A 25,008-nucleotide genomic window follows, 5' to 3' on the forward strand; every position below is an offset into this window, starting at 1 on the left:
GCTGGTGCCTGCCATCTATCACTCAGCAATTAGGTTAATGTTGGTTAAAGGGCCCCGCTTAGTCCTGCGGTCGGCACCCCACAGGACTGCGGGGTCCGGAGGATCCCACCACAGGGCGTTTTCCGGGCAGTGGGACGCAGGTTGAGGCCGCAACGGAGCCGGTCCTGGGACCGGGGCTCTGTGTGATCGGCACTCAGCTCCGGGGGTCAGACCACCTCCCTCCTATCTGCGGCACCTGGATGGATGTTCGATGCCTGTGCCCCCCACCCCAGGTGCACAGTGCTGGGCTGAAAACTATCGCCTATGCCAATTTAAGGGAGGTGGTCGGGTGGGTGTGAGGGCACTAGCAGGGGGCCAGAAGTCCAGCTGTTGATGAGCTAGGAGACTTTGGGCAAGTGACTTTGCTCTCTGCTCCTCAAATGTCTCATCTGGAAAATGGGTATGTAGACATAGATGGTCCCTACAGTCACGTCTGTGGTCCTTAGGATGGCGGAAGGAGTAAAGTGTATGCCCCACGGGGCCTGCTCCTCCCACTATTAGAAAGCTCACTGGTGGCACCAGTGTGTCTCCAGAAATCCCTGCCAACCAGGAGGAGTCAAGCCTTCGAACGCTGGAGCTAAGTAACGGCTGGACAGTGATTTAGTCCAACTCCTCACTTTATCAGGAGAAAACATGGCCATCTGTTGTCTCCTAATGGCGCACAGGGAGCCCAGAGCCACCAGGGACACTGGGAGGAGGCAGGGAAGGCAGGCGGCCTCCAGAAATCAAACCACAGGAACTTGGCCCCCTGGTAAGGCCCAGAGGAGGAAGTGGGGCACACACCGCTGCCTGTGGCCATCGACAGCCAGGAAGGCGGGGGCACAGGTAGTTCGCTCTCGGGGCTTTGGGACCCCAGCCTGGTCTTCCCTCCCCCACTCCTCTTCCCACAGCAACCTCAACTCCACCCCAGCATGGCTGCCATGTTGACCCTGGCCCCTTCCCAACAGACACACAGGTCCTTCCATTAATCCCAGAGGCAGTGGAGTGGGGCAGTCAAAGGCATGAGCTTTGGAGCTGACTGACGTGGATTTGAATAGGGCGCTGCGGCTAACAGAGCTGTGGCTACAGTGAGTCACCGAGCACCTCGGAGCCTGAGTTTCATTGTCTATAAAAGGAGCTCATCAGACCCTCCCAGTAGGAGAGCCTGAGGACACGGGATCCTGTCCTACCCGGCGCCTGCCACGGTCACCGCTCAGTCCAGGGTAGCTCCTATTACTATGGAGACACAGAATCTGCTTAGGCCTGACCCACGTTCCTCATGATAACCCTTCCCACTCCCTGCAGCTGCCCTTCCTTTCTCCTGGAACTGCCCCTGTCCCTGAGCTCAGAGAACAGTTACCTGCAACAGATACACTCCAGGAGGCAAGCCCTGGCTCCCAGGAAGGGAAAGGACGAGAGTTCGAGGGCACTGAGTTCTTGTACGACGCTGCCTGATTCCTTAGGACTCTCACCTGTTTAGACCTACCAACCCTTTCCCGCAGCCCACCGCCTCCCTAACCTCATTCCACCGGTGGGAGAGGGTCAGCTGCAGCAGTCCAGCCCTCCCTGCCCAGCCCCTGACCCCCCACATCACCCCTTTCTAGGCGAGGCACTCAGAGCCGACTGCAGCCATTCAGCCGTGGACACCTGGTCAGTGCCCATCTCCATTCATCCCCTTTCTCCCAGGTGTTTGACATGTGAGGAGTATCTTTTGGGACATGAACCCTGAGGAAAAAAAAAAATGTTCTAGAAAAGGCAGAGTGCCCAGAGGTCCTGGCCCATTTTTGACGCCCTCCAGGCACAGCTGAAGCCGGTCTAGGCTTTGTCTTCTCCTAGAAAGACCCTGGGGTGGCCCAAGGAGGAATAGATATGCCCATGACCTTCACATATTCTCATGTTTCCTCTTGCCATGATATCAAGCCTGCCACGATTCCTTCCTCCTTTTCTTCTTGAGAATCATTTCAGCACAGATTGTCCAAGGGGGGAGGGGGGTGGTGAGTGAGGGACAAGAAAGCCCTGATTAGAAGAGAGGGAAGGAGACATACCTGCCCACTTCTGCCCACTTCTCTTCTGTGCCTCTGGAACTGCTCATGGTCTGCAGGGTGGCCCGGCGCCACACAGCAGCCGGCGCTAGGGCCCAGGAGGCAGGTTGAGCGTGGTCACTCCACGCAGGTAGCAGCACTGAGATCACCACACACAGTGCCATAAATTAGGCTTCTCTGATGCTCTGCTAATGAGGTTTGAGGAGACAGCTACGTGTAAAATACTAATTGATCATCGCTCTCATCTTTACTCTGGGTTCATAATTAACGTATTCATTCATAGAGAAAGGGACGAGAGAGTAGCCTTCCCTGTGATTCAGTTCTTGCTTGTTGGATCTAATATGCTAAACGTAGCCAGACAGTTATTGCATGTTAAGTAAATATTCACCAGGAGTGAAGTGCTTATTTGGGATTAACTGTGATGGAGGAAATGGAGATCCGTGCACGCCGTGTGTGCGAGCATGCGGTATATTTGTTTAATGCAGGTTTTATTGCATCGGAATGAAATTTCGGTTTAGTTACCTTCCTTCCTAGAGAAGCGGTTGACATAAGCATCGCTCGGTTAAACGCCGATCTTCCCCACCGGGCCAGGATAAGGCTGGGGATTAGTGCAGGGGGTGGGGGTTGGGGGGTCTTTTACTGACTCCCCACTAAGCAAACCTACCAAGGGTGCCCGGCTGCTCTGAACTCTTAACGTGAGGTTGGGAGGGAAGGAAAATCATTGTCTCTGTCCCCAGGTTCCTTTTTGCTCTGCCTGGTGGGACCCTTTCCCACACACCCCACGTCTACCATTCCAGGCAAGAGGTCCCCCCAAGAACCCGATTGCTTCAGTCCCTCCAGCCACCCACCATTTCTAATCTGTGGCCAAGGCAACCAGTCTCTGGTTGTGCTTGTTGTAACTTATCTCAGGCCCCAGGGAAGTCATCCCTGGGGGGTATCGATCTGCACTCCATGAGAGAGAATGCTGCATCCCTCTCCTCTCCAGCTCTCTCTCCTGTTAACTCGAGACCTGACTTCCAACCCCGGGGCTGGGTCCCTGCCTCCCCCAGCAGCTTCCCGTGCTCAGCCCTTGATTAAGTGGGAGTCCAGTGCCCGCCACTGTCCTAATGAACTCATCTGCCTCCCAGCCCTTCGCCCGCTGCCACCGGACTCCACTCCTCCCGCCGTGCTCCGGGCTCCTGTTCTGGGCTCTCACTATCTCACCGGATTATCTCTTCTCTTTTGAAAACTCACTGCAGGAAGCAAACCACAATTGAATCAGTTTGGCAAATAGGCCCTCGCTCCCTCTTTCGGGGAGAGTTGCAGTGCTGGCTCGTCACGTGGGAAAGAACACTCAATTGGGCAGAACCTCTCTGTTGGGCATTCGGTTTATTTCACAAATAGTGGGCAGCCGCCCAGGGGTAGGCACTGGGTACCACACGCTTGTTCAGAGAATTGGGCATTTTGGAGGCACACAGGGCTTTAGAGATGATCTCATCCAACCTCTCACTCCACAGATGAGAGACTAAAGCCCAGAGAGGGAAAGCCGTTTTCTCAAGGTCACACAGCTCAGATGGGTGAGCAAGCTGCGTCTTGGTTGGTTTAGCACTGTTGAAAGGCCGTGAGGAGCCATTCATTGTGACAGTGAGCAGCAGGGGCCGGGATGCCAGCTCTTGCCTGGCTTCTCACCAGAAGGTGTGCTTTCTTTTCAGGATCGTCTGTGAGATGGGCCATGCCCTCGTGGGGACCACGTCTGGGCCTGTGCGCCTGTGCATTGGCGAGTGCAAACCAGAGTTCATGACCAAGTCCCATCAACAGTATACCTTTGTGGTGAGTGTGGGGTTTAGTGCAGGGCTGCAGGCTCCCAGCAAGGGCACACTTCCTTCTGGACTCCTCCACACACCTCCTCCCAAGCCAGGCACCACCGCCAAGAGACCAGAAAAGGGAACTTCGGGCCTCACTTTGCAAGCCTGTCTTTCCGAGTGGGATGGGGGTGTGACTAAGGATTCTGTGAAGACTGGAGCCCACCAGAGCCAAAGGTCAGAGTTCTAAACGTGGCAAAATCAGGCCTTTCTTAGAATTCAGATCTTAGAAAGCACCTCCCAGGCTAGGGAGGGGTGGCCCTTTTCCCTGCCAAGGTAGTATCTTCACGCCTAATGAGGCCAGAGCGCCTGGAAGACCCAATTAAAAAGGTCTAGATTCACCTCAAGCTTTGTCTTCTGCCAAGGATATTGTAAGTAGGAATTTAGCGGGGTCCCTTGAAATCCTGCAGGACTGTGTCTTTGTGCGGGATCGCAGGAGCGGGGTGTACAAGCGAGTTGCTCTGTGTGTTGGTGTGGTTACACGCAAGTAAGCACACATTCACACCTGAAACCATCTCTCTGTGCTCAGGCAACAGGTAGCAAAACCACAAAGGCCTCCTTTAAGGTGCCTACTGAATCAATAATTTGCCTCCAGGCCCTTAAGTCCCTTTTCTGACACTTACCTACCTGGCTTCATTAAGAAGTATTGGCACCAGCAGGTGGGGACAAACTAGGCTTGCTGAGAGTTTTGAAAAATCCCTAAACCACAAGATGCTGTTCTCTGCAGCATTTTTACTGCTTGTTGTCAGTTCTCCCGTCTCCGCCTTCCTGTCCCGGCATCGGCACCTTTTTCTTGTATTCTTGTCTCTCGGGCTGGAGAGAACCTCGGCCTATCTGCCCCATCCTCTGCACAGACAGACGGGGTCTTCTGTGAGAGGCAAGTGCAGAAACACCGGATGCAGGGAGAACTGCGGAATGCCAGAGCAGGGAGGAGCTGCAGAGACGCTTTAGCTCACCCTCCTCTCCACAGGGGAGCAAATGAAAGCCCGGGGCGATCCAGAGCCTTGCTTCAGGGCTCATTGCTACTGAGTGGCTAATGGGAACTAGTTCATGCCTGTGTAGTTGCTCAGTTAAATACACTTTCCACTCTGCCCCGCTGCCCTCTGTAGAGGCAGAAGCAAATCCTTCTTGACTCAGGTCGGCTGCCTGATGACATTTCTTCTAAGCTTCAGGCTTAATTTTACAACTTAATGAGCTTACTGAAAAGCCCCAACCAGTGATGGGCCATCCATCCTCCTGGTGCAGGACAGGGAAGCCATGTCTAACATTCCCTTACAGCCCTCTGCACCAGGGACACTACCTACCGTGTCCTTCACATGCTTAGGGAGGCATGGACAGATGTGCGTGGCCCTTAATGGAGGACTTTAGCCTCAGGGTGGCCTGATCCAGGCAGGGATGCTTTATCCAGCCCTATCGATTTTGTGCCAAAAAAAAAATCAGTACAGGTCCTAGATAGAGAAGCATTTTCAAATTGTTCTCAATTTGTAAACTAATTGATAGATTAGTCAGTGTCACCTCTGCCTTCCCATCAATGTTATGGGCACGATACTCCCTGGGGAATTAATTAATTCCAAAGCATGACCTTTCTGTCTTCCCTGGACATGCCCGGAGCCTCCTAGAAAGGGTCTCAGCTCCAGGGGCGGGGGCGGGGGGGGGGGGGGGGGGGCAGTGTGTGGGATTCAAAAGGGCAGGAAAAGTACCTTCACTCCGAGCATGGACATGGTTCCTCCTTCTGTCCTTAAGTCTAGCCTGTGTCTGTCCCTTTGCACAAAACCTGAGCTGTGATCACTTCTCTGCTTCCTCCCAAAGAACCCTTCCGTGCTGTCCCTCAACCCCATCCGTGGCCCAGAGTCCGGAGGCACCATGGTGACCATCACGGGTCGTTATCTTGGAGCTGGGAGCAGCGTGGCTGTGTACCTGGGCAACCAGACCTGCGAGTTCTATGGGTGAGATGCGCTCGAAGGAGCACTGGGAGACTGTCCTTGTGTGGCCTGTACATGCTCACACATGTGTGCACATGTTCCTGTGCATGTCCATGCACATATACACATTTGTGTGCAGGTTCACACATATGCACACACGGGCCTGTGCATGTTCAAACATATATACGCATTCGTGTGCAGGTTCACACATATGCACACACGTTCCTGTGCATGTTCACACACATATACACATTCGTGTGCAGGTTCACACATATGTACACACGTTCCTGTGCATGTTCAAACATATATACGATTCGTGTGCAGGTTCACACATATGCACACACGTTCCTGTGCATGTTCACACACATATACACATTCGTGTGCAGGTTCACACATATGTACACACGTTCCTGTGCATGTTCAAACATATATACGATTCGTGTGCAGGTTCACACATATGCACACATGTTCCTGTGCATGTTCACACATATATACGCATTCATGTGCAGGTTCACACATATGCATACACGTTCCTGTGCATGTTCACACATATATACACATTCGTATGCAGGTTCACACATATGGACACACGTTCCTGTGCAGGTTCACACATAATGCACACATGTTCCTGTGCATGTTCACACAAAGGCCTGCCTACCTCCATCCTATGTGCTGCATCCTTGACCCAAACACCATTCTGGTCACATAGCACTAGTCCGTTTACACCTCATGAATCACAGGGCTGGGTACTTCTAAAAATAATGAGAAGTGAGAGCCCTGAGACTGCTGATGAGAAAGGCCACCCGGGAGCTGTCCCGTCACCATCAGGCCACACGTTCATTAGGTCCCCACTGTGGTTACTTGAGAAACATGGACATTGCATGGCCTCGGCCCTCAGCAAGCCAGACTCATCCTCAGGACATCTCTTAGGCATAAAAAATTGAACACCTACTATTTGTCAAATACATTGAATGGGGGTGAGAGAATTCTTAAAGAATCCATGGATGATAACCCAACTTGCCCAGTATTTGATAATCTCCTCCTTGGACCATAAACTCCCTAAGGGCAAGAACTGAGTGTTCACTTTTCTGCATGGTAGGTGCTCAATGAATATTTATTTATTTATGTATGCATTTATATGTTTTAAAATATTTTTATTGATTTCAGAGAGGAAGGAAGAAGGAGAGAGAGAGAAACATCAATGATGAGAGAGAATCATTGATCGGCTGCCTCCTGCACGCCCCACACTGGGGATCGAGCCTGCAACCTGGGCATGTGCCCTGACCAGGAATTGAACCGTGACCTCCTGGTTCATAGGTCGACACTCAACCACTGAGCCATGCCTGCTGGGCTCAATGAATATTTATTAACTGACTGACTAGACCAGGGGTCCTCAAACTACGGCCCGCGGGCCACATGCAAATACAAACTTTGTATTTGTTCCCATTTTGTTTTTTTACTTCAAAATAAGATATGTGCAGTGTGCATAGGAATTTGTTCACTGTCCCTCCAACAGTCTGAGGGACAGTGAACTGGCCCCCTGTTTAAAAAGTTTGAGGACCCCTGGACTAAACTCTAAGCATCAGTTAAATAGTCATTTTCTAGAAAAATCCAGAAAAGAGAGTGAAGCTCGTGAAGCCCAGCCCCTGCCTCATTCTCTAATCCCCTTCTCCAGCCACACTCTCCTAATCGAACCAGAGTTGGATGCCAGGGAAAGAGGGTACTGACAAGGGAGGTGTTCCATAGTATACAGTACCAAGGACACGTCCTGGCCACACCTTTGGACTGAGGCAAGCCCCTTTTCCAGCAGAGGACACCCCGATTGCCCCCGCCTTTCTTCACAACCCTCCTGCTGTCTCCCCACCAGGCGGTCAATGAATGAGATCGTGTGTGTCTCACCTCCATCGTCCAATGGCCAGAGCTGTGTTCCTGTCTTCGTGAGTGTCGACCGAGCCCGTGTGAACAACAGCCTGAAGTTTGAGTACATAGGGGACCCCCAGGTGCAGAGCATCGAGCCGGAGTGGAGCATCGCCAGGTGAGGCACGGCGTGGAGGAATGCACTGCGTGGCATCAGCCTCTCAGCCCAAGTATGGCTTGTGAGAGGATCCAGGGGTGAGGTGGTGGCCATTTGAATTTTACCTAACCTAGCCTCTGCTTGTTCCCAGTGGCCACACACCCCTGACCATCACAGGCTCCAACCTGGATGTCATTCAGGAGCCAAGGATCCGAGTCAAGTTTAATGGCAAAGAATCTGTCAATGTGAGTAACCACTGGTCTGCCTGGCCCTCGGCAAACATTGCGTGTATCAGTGTTTTGTAATGTGCTGAGGTCTGTGCTGGGCACTGGACGTAGGAGAAGAAAGGTGGCTCAAGACTGAGCCCAGAATCATGTCCCCAAACGCCTGAGCCTGACAATGATTTTTATAATTATGCACGTGCAAGAATGGGCCTTCCTTCCCCTGGCTGCCAGCACTGCCTTCACTCTGGCTGGAGCCGCTTTTCTGCCTTCCCATGCTGCTCAGAGGCCCCGAGCGGCTGGGGCGGTGTGGAATGCCTGTGTCGTTGCCATGGCGACAACGCAAGCATCCAGCTCCGCCCCTGGCTGCTCAGTGCCTGCATATGCAAATTAACCACCATCGTTGGTGGGTTAATTTGCATACTCACTCCTGATTGGCTGGTGGGTGTTGCGAAGGTACAGTCAATATGCATCTTTCCCTTTTATTAATGTAGATAGTCATTTCTTGTCAGAAGGTGATATAATGAGTGCATTGACCTAGTGCCTTCTGAGCTTAAGATGCAGCACAAAAGGGCTCTTGCTGTGTGACATGCTCACTCTGAGGTCCGAAAGCAGCAGTGTTGTGAGAGGGTGAAGGAATTCTGACTCCAGATTCAGGTACTTCTGGATCAGAAGCAGGGCACTGCCATTGATTAGCTGAACAACCATGATCAAGTCATCTAACCTCTCTGATCCTCCATCCCCCGTCACTTCATATGGTGCTAAGACTCGCGTGCAGATTGGTCACCTGCAGCCATTGGCCCCCACGAGGTTGGCACTTGACAAATGGTAGTCACTGCATGCAAATAAACCCATGCTGGTTGCTAAGATGATCAGGTTGAACATTTTACTTTACTCCTCTGAGCAGAGCCATGTAATTCAATTTCTTTCATTATGGATTTTTTGTGATTTTAAAGAAGTTTTCTATCATAAGGGCAGAATGTCTGATATGTTATAAATATTTTAGTTTGTTCTAGTGGCTCTTCTTGGCCAATATTTTCTGAAACGTTATTGTATTTATAATTATAGTCCAGGAGATGCTGGCACTATGAATTATGGCCATTATTTTTCAAATAAATGGCTATCATTACTGCTTCGACCTTCGGGGGATTGACGAGGCTGAGATGCTGATGGGGAGGATGGCTCTATGTCTACCTTCATCTCTGACACATTCCCAGAGTGCTTGAGGCTTCCTTAGGAAACAGAAATGCACTAAATGACAGGATGCCAGAAGGCTGGACTTGGAGGCTCTCAGGGGTCATCTGGGCCCACCCCCTCACAGCTGAGGAAACTGAGGCCAGAAAGGAATAATGACTTGTCCCAACCATGCAGATGACTGGTGGCAGGACCAAGCTAGATCCCAAATATCTAGACTTTTAAAAAAAAAAAAAAAAAAAATATATATATATATATATATATATATATATATTTTTATTTCAGACAGGAAAGGAGAGGGAGAGATAGAAACATCAATGATGAGAGAGAATCATTGATCAGCTACCTCCTGCACACCCCCCCACTGGGGATGAAGGCGGCAACCTGGGCATGTGCCCTGACCGGGAATCGAACCCTGATCTTCTGGTTCATAGGTCAATGCTCAACCACTGAACTTCTTCATAACTAAACCACATGAGATGCTCCTAGACTTGGAATTCCATCATGCCAGGTGTGGGGACACCTTTTGCAACCTTCTACACCCCATGATCACGGCTTTTTGCGCTAGAGGAGCATGCGCATGTCTCCTTATCCCGGGTGTAGAGTGTGACCCCTGGGTAAAGAATCCGTGCCCCAACTCCACTTCCAGACTGAGACCACTGCCCCATAGCTCACAGACCACCTCCATCTGCCCAACTCCAGGGCCTAAGTGGAAGGGAGGAGCATGAGGGTAGGAATGGGAACGGCGAGTTCATACTCAGGAAAAATAAAACTCCCCCCAAATTAGGTGCATTTTAAAAATTTAGATTTTATCATTCAGGTATGACAAGGCCAACAGATCAGGAGATGACTGCCATTGGATAGTTTGTTAATACTCAGAGATCCTGCCCTGGCCAGTTTTGTTCAATGGATAGAGCATCGGCCTGCAGACTGAAGGGTCCTGGGTTCGATTCAGTCGAGGACATGTATCTTGGCAGCAGGCTCAATCCCAGGGCTGGTCATGGTGCATGCAGGAGGCAACCAATGGATGTGTCTCCCTCACATCGATGTTTCTCTGTCTCTGTCTCTCCCCTTCCCTTCCACTCTCTCTAAAAATCAATGGAAAAATATCCTCAGGTGAGGATTAACAAACAACAACAAAATACTCACAGATCCCAAGAAAGGGGGGGCATGCCATGGGGTGTGGGGGATGGGGAGAGGAAGCCGCAGAGTAGGTTAGGAAGCAGAAGGAGGAAAGACAACTATTTTGGTTTCCACAGGAAGGAACTAGCCAGGCAAGGCAGGCAGGTTTGGGGCCAGTTTGGATCATGATCATTTCAATGGGCCGTGGGGCAGAGGGGCCCTGGTTGTCTGGCGCCCAGCCCTGGTAGAGTTAGGGAAGGTGGAGAGTTGCCCACAGTGTGGAAGGAGGTGGTTGGGGTGTGGGCCGTTGAGCTGTCTGCCTTAGAAAGCACGCTCTAGCAGGCTGCACGCTGTTGATGGTCCCTAGGGATTGGCGAGTCTGGGGAGGGGCAGTCCCTCCAGAGTCAGCAAGGCCCAGATGTGAAAGCATCAGACACAGACAGTACAAGGCACGGTTCACGTGGCATAGGGGGAATTTGGGAGAGTGAGGATGTGCCTGATGAGGTCGGCCTCCAAGGCTGAAGCTCGGTCCCGGGGAAGCCGCTGAAGAGAAGCCTGGGCTGGGGCCCTCAGCTTCTGTAGTGACCTTGCCTGGGGCCTGCAGGCGGCAGATGGAGAGGGAGGGCCAGCTCCACAGCGGGAAGCCCGTGAACTCTGCCCTGGGCCTTCCCCTCAGGGTGGTGGGAGAGAAGCGCTGGGCCCCTCAGCCCAGCCTGGGCCCCATGGCAGCCTCAGCCGACTGGGGCCTCTCCTTGCCTTTGGGCCATGAAGCCGCCCCTAGTGAAAAGTGAGAAGGGCCAAAGCCAAGGCCGCAAAACCCCAAGGAATGTCTGGCAAACAAAATGCCGATGCAGCACCGGGCAGGAAGCAAACAGAGGCCGCTTGTTTGGGAGTGATCTGCGTGTTCGCGGAGGAGCCCAGTCTGGGGAACTGGAAAGAGCGGGGAAGAAGGTGGGGTGGGGAGGGAAGAGAGGCACCCTGGCTGCGTGTCTGCCCACAAAGCCCGGGGTTTCAGTCTCCCCGGCTCGACTCTACCCTTAGACTGCACCCCCATTTTCCTCGCGCCAGAGTGTCCCCAGCTGGAACATGAAAGGGACATTGGGCTTCTAAGGGCTGCTGAAGTGTGAGCTGAAAAGGGTGGGGATGGGGACTGACCTCCAAGATGGCAGGAAGCCCTCGGTGAGCTGTTGATTGAAACACAGATGGCCTCTGGGAGCAGAGGGTTAACGCTTGGCCTGGGAGCTCTGACCTCATCTCCGTGCCAGTGGCAGCCTTTTTGCAGTTTCACACACGGCCTTGTTTTCTGAGCATGAAGTCCATGTATGCGTATGTTGGCCAGACACACATGTGCGGACCTGCCAGGACAGTGTGTACTTGAGCGGGCCGAGTTCTCACAGATGCCCTTGGCTGTTGCTGGGACACCATGGCTCCCAAGACCGAAACTGAGCCGGGAGCTAGGAGTCCAAGTTTCTTCCCAAGCCCCACGTGGGTCCCGTAGTGGTTTCTTCATTCCAGCTGCGGCCTCGGGCAGCCCCAGTTCTAAGCCAGAGGAGAGCATGACACACCTCATGCTAAGGAGGGGTCAGCCCAGCTAGGATTTTATTTGGGAGACCAGCGTCCACCAATAAAGAAAGGACATTCTGAACTCAGTGTTCATACCAAGGCTACATTCCCTCGAAGTTAGGGGACTTGGTTGGAAAGGAGAGAGATTCTACGTAGAACATTTAAAGAGTTGAAGACTCCTTTTCATGAATCAATGTAGTCAATAAACAGTAACTGAACACCTACTATGTGCCGGCAAAGTGCTTATCTCACACTATGTCTGGCTTCACCCCCAGCTCCCCTCCATACTCACACTCACACCCAGCACTGCATCCCACGTTTTCCTCAAACCTTCTATGCTCTCATCCTGGGCTTTTGCTGGGATTTGTTCCCCTCTCCCTCCCTCTCCTTGTCTAGGTAAGTCCCACTCATTCTTCAGATTAAATTTCATTTATTTCTTCCCTGGGGAAGCTTCCGTGAGCCATGTGCACTCACACACATGCTCATGGCCACATACTGACAGTCCCCTGTACCTGGTACCACCCCACCAGGACCTTCCTCATATCCATTCATCCCCCTCCTGTGTTCTCAGTCCTCTGCCAGGACTGTATCATGCTTGAATCATTCGTCTCCCCCTGTAGACTGTGACTATTCACCAGGTAACCCCAACTCCTAGCACAGCACCTGCCACAAAGGAGGTGCTCAAGCGATGTTGGTGAATGAATGAATGAATGAATAAGGTTAAAATGCAACCCCCCCAAAATTAGTCTCACAGCCCTTTTCTTCAAGGGGTTCACTATCTAATGATGACAAGCAGTAGCCTAATAGTAATGGCCAAAGCAAGCAGAGGGTGGGAGGGGCCCTGCAGACCCCCAGTCGCTCGCTAGGTGCTTGAATGCTGCTCTCTGGGCCTTGTAGGTGTGTAAAGTTGTGAACAACACCACCCTCACCTGCCTGGCACCCTCTCTGACCACGGACTACCGGCCCGGCCTGGACACTGTGGAACGGCCAGACGAGTTTGGCTTTGTCTTTAACAATGTCCAGTCCTTGCTCATTTATAATGACACCAAGTTCATCTACTACCCCAACCCAACCTTCGAACTACTCAGCCCCACTGGAGTCTTGAATCAGAAGCCAGGATCCCCCATCATTCTGAAGGTAGGAACGTGGGGAGGGTGGGGATGGTAGAGAACATCCTCTCTCTTTGCCTTTTATGTTCTCTTTTCTACACAGGATGAACTTGCAAAGCTGTCCTCTCCCTGTAAAGGGAGCTTATTTGTAGATATTGACCCATCAGGCGATGTACAGGGTGGGGCAATGTAGCTTTACAGTTGTGAGTATGCGGAACACAGAATTTATTCTTGTGTTATTATTATTCTACTAGAGGCCTGGTGCACAAAATTCATGCACTGGGGAGGGAGCAATGGGCCTCAGCTCGGCCTGCACCCTCTCGCAGTCCAGGACCCCTCAGGGGTTGTCTGCAATCCAGGATCGCTTGCTCCTTACCGCTCCTTATCGCAGGCTCTTTACCGCTCGGCTCGGCTGAGCGGTGCTCCCCCTGTGGGAGCACACTGACCAGCAGGGGGCAGCTCCTACATTGAGCATCTGCCCCCTAGTGGTCAGTGTGCATCATAGCGACCGGTCATTCTGGTTGTTCCGCCATAATGGTCGCTTAGGCTTTTATTATATAGATTCTTTTCCATACGAACAACTGTCAGCCTACCTTTGCCCCACCCTGTATCTTGCACCTGGGATTCCCGAGAAACACTATGGAGTATTGCTGCTTGTTCTCGTGAACCTTGGGACCCAAAAGGGCTGCCGTGAACTTGAAAGTCACCATTGCCTTTCTTGACCGCTGTTGTGGCCACTGTAACCTGTGCACATATATTTCAGGAGGTCACGTCCCAGGGACAAGTGTTTTGTTAGTCCACCACTTCCATTGACACCTGAGGTGTCCTCCCCAAATTTTCACTTGTTTAGTGTTCTGTCTCCCCTTCCTCTCTCTGACTGTCTTCCTCCTTCTTTCTCTCCTCCGTCCGCTTTCTCTCTTTCTCTCTAAATTGTGGCTGTTTGAAGTCCTCTCAAAACTTACCATGGAGCCACCCACTGGTTTTTGCACTGCTGCCCTTCCCTCCTTAATCTATCCCCTTCACCTTTTTTTGAAAAAGGCAATTAACTTCTGAGCGCATGTGTCAATTATTCCTATTAAGATGACTGTTATCTACAGGGCAAAAACCTCTGCCCTCCTGCCTCTGGAGGCGCCAAACTCAATTACACGGTGCTGATTGGAGAGACCCCGTGTGCCGTCACTGTGTCCGAGACACAGCTCCTCTGCGAGCCCCCCAACCTCACGGGGCAGCACAAGGTCATGGTGAGTGTTCCCTGTTCTTCATATTATGTCCTCCCCGCTTCACCGTACGTATGTGATCTGCCCTAACAAAGGCTCTCTCTTCCTTCTAGTCCATATCCCTCTCCACGTCCTGCCTTAAAATGGGAAATGGATAGCAGTTGAGAACACAAGAACGGCGGGAGGGGGACTAGATAATCAGCAGGATGTTGTTTTGAATACAGACTGCACTGTGTGGTTGTGGTCTCTTGTGTCCTTTCTGAAACGATGGGGATCCGATGGCATGCCAGGGCTCTACAGCGTCTGTGTGTGTGCCATGCGCAGGTTCACGTGGGCGGAATGGTGTTCTCTCCGGGCTCGGTGAGTGTCGTCTCAGACAGCTTGCTGACCCTGCCAGCCATCGTCAGCATCGCGGCGGGCGGCAGCCTCCTCCTCATCATCGTCATCATCGTCCTCATCGCCTACAAGCGGAAGTCTCGAGAAAACGACCTCACGCTGAAGAGGCTCCAGATGCAGATGGACAACCTGGAGTCCCGTGTGGCCCTGGAGTGTAAGGAAGGTGCGTGGAGGCACTCTGTCTTTAGCGAACTTACCACCTCCCTCCTTACCAACAGCGCTCATCTTTACTTCCATCCTCCCCACCCTAGCCATTGTGCTCCACTTTGACCTCTGTTTCCTGTGCCGTTGGGACCAGAGAAGTCCTGGTAATGCCCACAGTGAGGCCCAGGCCTGATCTCATTGTTCTGTCCGCTGCCCTGACGCGTGCCTCAGTCTGGCTGCCTTCATCTCCCTCTCAGGGCCCCAGTCCCCCTCCATCAGAATCTCAGCCTCCCGATCCCCCACGTGGGAGGGCCTGGCCCCTTTTGCAGAAGGCCCTGGGCACGTGGAAGGGGCAGCAGCAGGGGCAGCAGCAGGAACGGCAGGAGCATCTCACCTGCCTCCCACTCCAGGGTTTGTTTTTCTTCTGTGCAGCAGGCTGAGCGCTCTGAAGCTGCGCTTGTGGTGTCCTTGGCCATGGACGTGTGTGGGAGTGGAGAGTGTGTGTTTTTCCATCTCCGGTCTCCCACGCAACCACAGCCGTGAGGCAATGAGTGTACCTGCCGTCCCCGGGGGCTGAGGACCCAGTGAGCTCTCTGGGTAAACATTTCCATTAGAAATCAAAACATTTCTTCTTTTGCTGCAAACGTCAGGATCAGAAACAAGCCCCCTGCTGGATGAGAGGGAAGAGCTGGGCTGAGCAAAGGTGGTCAGGGGCTCCTCCCGGTGCCAGGGCTGGGGAGGAGGGGAGAGGAGGGTACCAGCAGACAGGCCTGCCGCCAAGGGGGTGCTCCCCTGTTGGTTGAGGGCCAAATGGCCAGGGTGCCCCAAGGCTGGGTTTGGTTTTGTTCTCAGTTTCTCATGTATATGAGTGTGTGTGTTAAAATGCACATAACACAAACTTTACCATTTTAACCCTCACTGTCTCTACACCCCAGGGCTCTCCCCTCCTCCGGTTCCGTGGCATTAAGTACATTCAAGTTGTGCAGCCATCTCCACCATCCTTCTCCAGAACTTTCTCAATCCCAACTAAAACACTATTTTTACTAAGCAATAACCGCCTCTGCTCAGCCCTTGGCAACTGCCATTGTACTTTCTGTCCCATGAGATTGACAACTCTAGGGACCTCACATAAGTGGAATCATATGGTACTTATCCTTTGGTCCCTGGCTTATTTCACTTAGCCTAATGTCTTCCCGATTCATCCATGTTGTAGCACGTGTCAAACTGTCATTCCACTTTAAGGCTGAATAATATTCCACTGACTGTATAGACCACATTTTGCTTCTCCATTCATCTTGCACATTTGGGTTATTTCCACCCCGATATTGTGAATAATGCTGCTGTGAACATGGGTGTACAAGTATCTGTTCAAACTCCTGCGTTCAGTTCTTTGGGGTAGATACCTAGGAGCGGAATTGCTGGGCCACATGGTAATTCTATGTTTAATTTTTTAAGGAATTGCCGAATTGTTTTCGAAAGTGACAGCACCTATTTGCATTCCTCCCTACAATATGTGACGGTTCCAATATTTCCACATCCTTGCCAACATTTGTGATTTTCCATTTTTTTGTAATAGCCACACTATCTCATGGTGGTTTTGATTTTTACTGTCCCCCAAGCTTTTCCATCTTGATTAATTCTCTTGCTTGAAAGGGCGGGGTGGGGGTGGGGGGGGTCAAAGCTTCCTGTTTTGGTCTTTGCTTGGCCACTCACCTGCTTTCAGCACCTGTAGCACGGCATTCTTCCTTTTCCTTGTCATACATACAAAGAAAATTAAAAATTATAGATAAACACCAAAAAGGAAATAACATAGAAATCACCCATAGTCCCACCACCTAAGAAAAGCAGCCTGGAGAGACCCCATCCCCTCTGGAGATGTATCCCTATAACCCTCCCTTGTCTGTACCCCAGACCCCCCTCCTTCTTCACAAACTTCTTCTCCCACCTTCCCCTTTCTGCTGGGGTTCCCATCCTGAGCCTCCCTGTCTCTGCTGCCCTTTTGTAGCTTTTGCTGAACTCCAGACAGACATCATTGAGCTGACCAGCGACCTGGACCGCTCAGGAATCCCCTACCTGGACTATCGTACCTATGCCATGCGCGTCCTGTTCCCCGGCATCGAGGACCATCCTGTCCTGCGGGAGCTGGAGGTAACACCCGCCTCCCTGGCCCAGCCACACAGTAGGGACGCAGTACCTGAGTGTCCTAGGACAGGCCGATGGGGCCCGGCAGCTCAGAGAAAAGTGAGGAGGGGAAACAGCTGGTGACAGCATCACCCCAACAGGCACAGTTCCAATTGGGAAGATCACGGCCAGGGGGGCACCCAGGCTCTGGGGTGACTCCAGGGTGAGGCTCATTGTCACTTTTAAATGAACACCTGAATTCATTGACTACAATTCTGCCTCATTTTCCAACGGATCTAAGGTGGCTTAGGGAAAGGCATAGAATTCTGTGAGGTTTGTTGGTTGGTTTGTCTTATTGAAGATGATAAATCAGGACAGAGATGAAGGGGAGACTAGTAAACGGAGCCGGTTTTGTGGGGTGTCTCCTATCATGTCCTTGGGAGAATCAGGTGGATGGCATCTGCACCCAGGGCCCCGCCTGGAGCCCAACCCTCCCAACCCAGGAGAAGGTCAGAGCAGACTGTGGGCTTCAGAGCCCGGCCATGCCTACATCCTCATGGGTGGGGGGAAGACCCTCAGGGAGAGCCGGGCCAGGAGGCCAGGAGCTGTCCGCTGAGGGTGTCCCCGTCCCGCCCGCCCCAGGTGCAGGGCAACGGGCAGCAGCATGTGGAGAAGGCGCTGAAGCTCTTCGCCCAGCTCATCAACAACAAGGTCTTCCTGCTGACCTTCATCCGCACCCTGGAGCTGCAGCGCAGCTTCTCCATGCGCGACCGCGGCAACGTGGCCTCGCTCATCATGACCGGCCTGCAGGGCCGCCTGGAGTACGCCACCGACGTGCTCAAGCAGCTGCTCTCCGACCTCATCGACAAGAACCTGGAGAACAAGAACCACCCCAAGCTGCTGCTCCGGAGGTGAGCTGAGGCCAGGCCCGGAGGGCGGCGGGTATGATCAGGGACACCGCCCGTGAGAGCAGGTCCCGGAGATGGTACCAGAGGGTTCCTCCCAGAAAGGCCTGTGTCCGCACATCCCACAGAACAGAATCCATCTCCCAGGCACTGCGGGGTGTCTGCAGCTGCTAAACCTGATGGAGAAGCACAGGCCTTGGCTCGGATCTGGGCTTGAACTCGGCTGTGTACACGTGGGCCGGTGACATGGCCTCTGCCGTTTAGTTTCCTCGGGATAAAACGACACTGAGAGCACCTGTTTCACCATCTCTGCCCCTCCCTGCGTGTCTAGAGCTGTGCTGTCCAACATGGTAGCCACATGTGACCATCCATTACAACGAAACAAAATGTGTCATTCAGCCCCTCCATCACACTAGCCACCTTCCACCAGTATCACCACATCCCGGCCAAAGGAGAGTATTTGCATCCAGCAGAAGGCCCTAGTGGACAGCAGCAGGCTAGCGACTTGGTGTGGCCCGTGCCTCCCGGGCCCAGCGTCTTGGACCTGAATCACCAGCATCCACCACATGCCCCCTGCCCAGTTGCCATTCTCCTGGCAGAGGAGAGGGCTGGAGCCCTTGGGGCCCATCCCTAGAGCTCACCCTCTGGAGCTCTGGGAAGCAGAGCACAGCTTTGGAAGGCACCACGCCTATGGCGCCACCTTCCCTTTAGCCTCCTCCGAGCAAGGGCGCAGGCTTCCAGGCCCCACTGGGGTGAGAAGGGAGAAAAAATGGCTTTGTTGTATGACGACTGAGCCTCTATCCTGCCAATCTGAACATTAGTAACTCTCATTAAGAACCGTTGTATTTAAATTAGAGCTAATCTCAGGCACAATGCAGGAGAGGGTGCTGGGAGGGGCCCGGGAGAGAGCTGCAATTTCTCCCGCATCGGCACTCTCTCCCAGGCCCTGATTGCTGAGCAGCCTGGCAAAGCCTGGGATTTACTGCAACCAGAGGGTATAATTTGCACCACGTGCGGGGAGTTAAAATGCCCCTCCACGTCCCCATCGCTGAGGACCTGTCACAGCTGCTTTGTTCCTTCCCAAGTCCCCAGACCTGCAGCCCAGGATGGGGGTGGGGACGGGTGGTGCTTGTAGAAGCAGGTCCCCCCTCAGTGAAACACACACACTGCTCTCTACCGAGGGGCTGGAATGCAAGACCCCCCTGGCCCCAGTGACCACACCTGGCAGGATACCAGGTGGTATTCTTAGCCCTTTACATCTATTAACTCATTCAACCCTGACAGCGATCCTGTGGGATAGATGATGATGATGATGATGATGATTTAGAGATGGGGAAACTGAACTCATAGAGGTGAGCTCACTGGCCCAAGGTCGCACAGCCAGGACATGGCAGAGCCAGGATTTGAACCCAGGCAGTCTGACTCTGAGTGTTGGAGGGCAGGTACCAGGTACCTTCTGGACGTGTGAACTGGAGTACAGTATTCCGGCATGCAAGCAATCCCAGAGGGACAGGAGGGAGGAGGGAGAACTGGTTCTTTGTGGCCCTGGGGGATGGGGGACTGGGCACCTTTATCTGCAGGCGGCGGCACCACTCCTCCATCACGGGGAATTGAGGCCCGGAAAGAAGAAATTTCTTTCTGGCCCAAGGTCCCACTGTGGTTACTGGCTGAGTTTGCTAGGACCCAGGTGTCCTGGCTCTCAGCCCTGTGTCCTTCCGTGCCCCCAGCAAACCAGGCCCTGCCCTGAGACCCCTCCTAAAGGTCTGTCCCTGTCCCTTCTTCCTCCCCAGGACAGAGTCAGTGGCTGAGAAGATGCTGACCAACTGGTTTGCCTTCCTCCTGCACAAGTTCCTGAAGGTGAGTGGGAGTGAGACGGGAGCCGCCGTTGAGAGCGAGATGGGGGGCCGCTCCTCTGGGCCTGCCCCCGGGGCTGCATGGGGACCGCTCAGGAGCAGGGCCCCACCTGGCCAGGTGGTCGGGAGAGGAGGGAGGAGGCTGGTGCTGCCACACGCCCGCCCCGCCTGTGCCCGCAGGAGTGCGCAGCCGAGCCGCTCTTCATGCTCTACTGCGCCATCAAGCAGCAGATGGAGAAGGGCCCCATCGACGCCATCACGGGCGAGGCCCGCTACTCCCTGAGCGAGGACAAGCTCATCCGCCAGCAGATCGAGTACAAGACCCTGGTGAGAAGGCTCGGAGCTCGGGGGACAGCGCCAACCCCCTGCCCTGATCTCTACCTCACCCTCTGGCCACACAGCCAGTCTGAGGGGGTCGATAAAGAGGCCAGGAGACCGACCGGCCTGGGAGCAAGTCCACGTGCACCAAGGGCAGGCAGACCCCCTGGGTGCCTTCTCGCCATCTCAGTTGGTGGGCCCAAAGTGCTCTTGGTGCCTCAGTTTACCCTAGACAACATAGGGTGGAGAAAACATATCACCCACCCTTAGGTATGAGGAAATTGGCATCATGGGAAAGAGCGTGAGTCTATGGATTCCTGATAGAGAAGCTTCGGGGAAGGAGCCATCTCAGAAGCCAGGACGCCTGGGTCCAGGGTCACAGCAGCCCCCAGCCATCCAGGAGCTAGGAAGTCGAGTCCCGGTTCTCTGAGAAAGAGCAGGCGGGCAGAATGGCTCAGGTTGTTGTTGGCAGATGGCAGGGAGGTGAACGAAAGTGAAGCACAGACAGAGAGGCACCCCACGTGCCCAGGAAGGGAGGGGGCCTTGGACAGAGTTACCTCGTCTCCTCCCTCAACTCCCTCCGGTTCCCCCTCTCTGGCCACTTGCAGATCCTGAACTGCGTCAACCCCGACAATGAGAACAGTCCGGAGATCCCAGTGAAGGTGTTGAACTGTGACACCATCACACAGGTCAAGGAGAAGATCCTCGACGCCATCTACAAGAACGTGCCCTACTCCCAGCGGCCGAGGGCCGTGGACATGGACTTGGGTAGGAGGCCTGGCTTGGAGTGTGGGGCAGGTGGGGGCCCGAGGGGGGTGGCTTCCAGGTAGGGCATTTGGGCTGTGGCGTGACTGGGTGAGGGGCAGCCTGAACTACTGCTCAGATGGGGCCGCCTTTGGTGAGGCCCACACGTCTGCCCAGCGGTCTGGACCCCATGGAGGCCTAGATGCCTTAGGTGCTACCATTGCACCAGCTCAAGGGAGCTGGGGCTGCAGGTCCCTAGAGAAGGTAGGACTGGGTGATCCTGGCTGGCAGCCCCACACCCTCACAGTGACCCCTCCACCCAGAGTGGCGTCAAGGCCGGATCGCCAGGGTCGTGCTGCAAGACGAGGACATTACCACCAAGATCGAGGGCGACTGGAAGCGGCTCAACACACTGATGCATTACCAGGTGAGGGGGACCTCTCGGTGTGGGAGGCGGCTTTGCTTCAGGACCTTTGTCCCAAATGTCCCCTCCCCTCCAAGGTTGGCTCCTCGGCCCTGAAAAGCCTAAAAGGGGTTTTCTGATCTTGCCTTCTCCCGGATCCTAGAGCAGTGACTCTCAGCCACGGCTGCCCACTAGAATTACTGGGGGAACTTATCAAACATGAGCACCAGGCCCACCTGAGAAACTGACTGACTGGCCTGGGGTGAGGCCAGGCATTGCTATCCTGGAGGCCCTGCCTCTGCAGGGAAATTGCATGTTGTAAAGTCCCCCTAGAAGGTAACCACTGTAGGTGCCTAAGGCAGTTTACGCTTCTAGAGCACAGCAAAGCAGGAAATTGGATAGACCAGTGGTCAGCAAACTGCGGCCCCTTGAGTGTGGCTCTTCCACAAAATACCACGTGCAGGCGTGCGCGTACAGTGCGATTGAAACTTTGTGGCCACACTCAAGGGGCCAAAGAGCCGCATGTGGCTTGTGAGCCGCAGTTTGCCGACCACTGGGATAGATTTGACTTCAGGTCTTACATTCTGCCACTTGCTCGATGACGTCCTTGGGGAAATGATTGAAGCTCTCGTCCTCCTTATCTGTAAAATAGGGTTAATGGTGATCCCTGCCCCTTAAAGTCCTGTGGAATAGGTTAAATGCAGCAGGTAATGTGTTCAGCACACTGGCAGAACTCAACTGCCTGTTGAATGAACAATAAAAAAAAAAATCCCCAAATCCCAGCCCTCGCCGGTTTGGTTCAGTGGATAGAGCGTTAGTTTATGGACTGAAGGGTCCAGGGTTCGATTCTAGTCAAGGGCATGTACCTCGGTTGCAGGCTCAATCCCTGGTCCTGGTCAGGGCAACCAACGGATGTGTCTTTCACATCGATGTTTCTCTCCCTGTCCCTACTCCTCCCTTCCACTCTCTCTAAAAAATCAATGGAAAAATATCCTCGGGTGAGGATTAACAACAGCGACAAACAAACAAACAAACATAAAAATACATTTTAAAGAAAGAAAATAAATTTTTTTTAAAAAATCCCAGCAAAAGAAGAAAAGATCCAGGAGGTATCCCCTCCTCCTTCCCCTCCCATGGTAACCACTCCGGGCTCAGGCCTCTGTAAGAGTAAGCACAGGTAGGCAGGTGGGGATTCAGGAAAAATTATAAAATAGAAGCTGAAAATGAGAGACACCAAGGGAAATTAAACCAACCAGAGGAAGTGCCTGAGGCTGCAAGGCCCGCTGGGACTGCCTGACTAATAACATCCTCCTATGCCCGCGCCTCACACGGGAGGGTGCCGGGGCCTGGCAGGCTCGGCTCTGAGGCACCGAGCTGCCAATGACCAGGAGATCGGGGACCTTCACAGCCACAGGATCTGACTGGGTGCCTCCAGGGGCACTGGGGAACCCCTGAGCCACTCCTCTCCAAGCTGCACCCCCCTATGGGCCTGCATCCCTGCCCCAGGTCGGAGGAGTGTGCTGTAGTGGGAGGAGAAAGGGCTTTGCGAACTGTACTTATTGAAATCCCTGCTTCCCCACTCACCGGTGGTGTGACTTTAATCTCTCCGAAACTCGGGCTTCTCATCTGTGTGATGAACATAACAACCCAACTGTGAAGGCGGTTGGAAGGATTAGAAACAACAGGTGAGGTGCCCAGGATGCATACTCACATCCACGGAGCCACAAACATTCGTGTTGATCCCACCCACCCCGGCTTCGCGGTGCTTAATGTATTCTGCAGAACAGTTGTAATGAACCAATTTGAGCTGGAGAAGAAAGTGCCAAGCAGAGTAAGCATCCTGCCCCTGAGTTATTAGTGTCTCCAGGGCAGGAGTGAGGCCTCTCTTCTCTGCCCGTGATGCCCTAACACTGTGACTGGGCTGTCGGTCCGATGGCCCTCGATCAGAAGAATGGAGTATTCTATTCTTACAGTGCTCGTCACACAAAGCACTTCCAATTCCCTGATGCCATTTATCATTCATGTATTCATTCATTCCTCAAATATTTACTGAGCTTTACTGAATGTGCAGCACTTCCCACATGCTAGCCCTGAGTGACAGGGGACCACAGGGATTATTCCTCCCTTTTGGGGGCCGGAGATGATGCCACTGCTCATAATAACAGCACTAATGCCAACTCTCACCGAGTGCTCGCAGGGCACCAGGCTCGGCCCGCAGCCTTTAATCTGCACAACAAACCTAGACAAGATGATTATCCCCTTGGACAAAAGAGACCACTGAGGCACGGAGCGGTGAAGTGGCTTTCCCGGAATAATGTAGCCAGGAAGTGGCAGGGCCGAGGTCAGACCCAGCCAGGCATCCTGACCATGGACTCGCACTGCCTGTTGGCCAAGAGAAAGACTGAGGACGAGAGATTTGGTGACGAGACCTGGAATTGAGTCGAACTGTGCTCATTCGGTGGCATCTGTGACTCTTCCTTTAGGTGACAACAAGCAGTAAACGATAATCTGTCCTTTCTGAGGGTGTAACCTCCTGCCCCCAGGCTTTCAAAGTATCATTTCTAGGCCGTCAGGGGCAAGGAGAGTTCCTGAAAGAGTGCAGAGTTCCCCCTGGTTCCAGACCTGGTGCTGATGCTGCAAACTGCTGGAGGTCCTGAGGGCGGCTCGGCTGGGCATCAGGGAGCTTGGCACCTCTCGGGCCTGGGCCCAGGCAGGACCCTGCAGCTTTAGGCCATCTGGTCAAAGATTGCCCTCTAGTTACCCTCCCCGGAGTCAAAGGTCCTTGGAGCTCCCAGGGCAGAAAATCTGCATAATCTTAATTAACAGAGAGATGTTAACATCTTCCTGGGCTCCTGCAGATTTATGGGGAGGGTAAAATTAAACACCACCACTAAAACCAGCTATTGGGGAATCTCGTTAGCGCTAATGTTCATTTATAGTTCGACTTCCCAACATCTAATTCTTTTTTGGTGGGAGAGAAGGACTGACAATTTAAGACCCAGAAAGATGGTTTTATGACTCGTGCAGCTATAAATCAAACTTATAAAGTTCATAAAAATTGTTAAAATAAAAAATGGTTTAATAGGAATGTTTTATGGCCCATAACATTATTATAGCTATTTTATTCCCTCTGCGTTAGGGGTTTAATTGGATCATCACAATTCTGGGGATTCTCCGTTTTTATTGGATGGAGGGTAATCTTAAATCACAATGGCCCCAAATGTCTTCAATATGGCTCCTCATTTATCAGCCCTTGCCCCCCAGGCTGGGTGCTGCGCTGGGCACCCTCGCAGAGAACTGGGCAAGACAGCGTCTTTTTCTCTGAGTCGCCAAGAGCAGCCATTCTGTGTGAGGGACTCTTCAAGGTGGCCCAGGCGTTGTAGGACCCGGGCCAGAAAGAAATCCGAGCCAGAAAGGAAAATGGACTTCAGACCAGTGTGACTGGAAATAAAATCCCAATGAGGGTGTAATGAGGAGAACCGGTGCTTTGGGGCCGGCAGACTTGGCTGCGGACGGTGTCTCTCCAGGTGCTCAGGGTGTGACCTTGTAAGATGCTGCTTATCCCCTTGATGCTTCCATTCCCTCTTCTGAAAAATGGGAATCACTGTCCGTAACTCACAAGGTTGAAGGGGGCCGGTTCTAGCCCAGCACTGCCCAATAAAAATATGATGCAAGCCACATTTACATTTTTACTAAAAATACACTGATGAAATTAATGTCAACAATATATCTATTTCACCCAACTGATCTGAAATAGTTAGCATTTCAGCATGCAGTAAATATAAAAATTATCAATGAGATAGTTTTGTATTTTTTTTTATTCATGCTGAGTCATTGAAACCCAGTGTATACCGAACACTT

The 25,008-nt window shown here is 52.8% G+C and overlaps 1 protein-coding gene across 1 annotated transcript in view; it reads left to right on the plus strand.

Annotated features, from left to right (window-relative positions):
• The window catches only part of PLXNA2 (plexin A2), a 208,770-nt gene that overhangs the window by 175,341 nt on the left and 8,421 nt on the right, over window positions 1–25,008 (plus strand). The window contains exons 14-26 of the mRNA XM_070397301.1: window positions 3,752–3,869; window positions 5,711–5,847; window positions 7,691–7,858; window positions 7,989–8,082; window positions 12,835–13,074; window positions 14,144–14,287; window positions 14,588–14,822; window positions 16,809–16,951; window positions 17,567–17,835; window positions 19,620–19,686; window positions 19,863–20,009; window positions 20,609–20,768; window positions 21,068–21,171. Of these exons, the coding sequence (XP_070253402.1) occupies window positions 3,752–3,869; window positions 5,711–5,847; window positions 7,691–7,858; window positions 7,989–8,082; window positions 12,835–13,074; window positions 14,144–14,287; window positions 14,588–14,822; window positions 16,809–16,951; window positions 17,567–17,835; window positions 19,620–19,686; window positions 19,863–20,009; window positions 20,609–20,768; window positions 21,068–21,171 (2,026 nt within the window). The remainder of the gene's footprint in view (window positions 1–3,751; window positions 3,870–5,710; window positions 5,848–7,690; window positions 7,859–7,988; window positions 8,083–12,834; window positions 13,075–14,143; window positions 14,288–14,587; window positions 14,823–16,808; window positions 16,952–17,566; window positions 17,836–19,619; window positions 19,687–19,862; window positions 20,010–20,608; window positions 20,769–21,067; window positions 21,172–25,008) is intronic.

The sequence above is a fragment of the Myotis yumanensis genome, unplaced genomic scaffold (assembly GCF_028538775.1).
Source record: "Myotis yumanensis isolate MYYU_CA2020_CCGP unplaced genomic scaffold, mMyoYum1.0.hap1 SCAF_17, whole genome shotgun sequence".
In the NCBI taxonomy this organism is placed as follows: Eukaryota; Metazoa; Chordata; class Mammalia; order Chiroptera; family Vespertilionidae; genus Myotis; species Myotis yumanensis.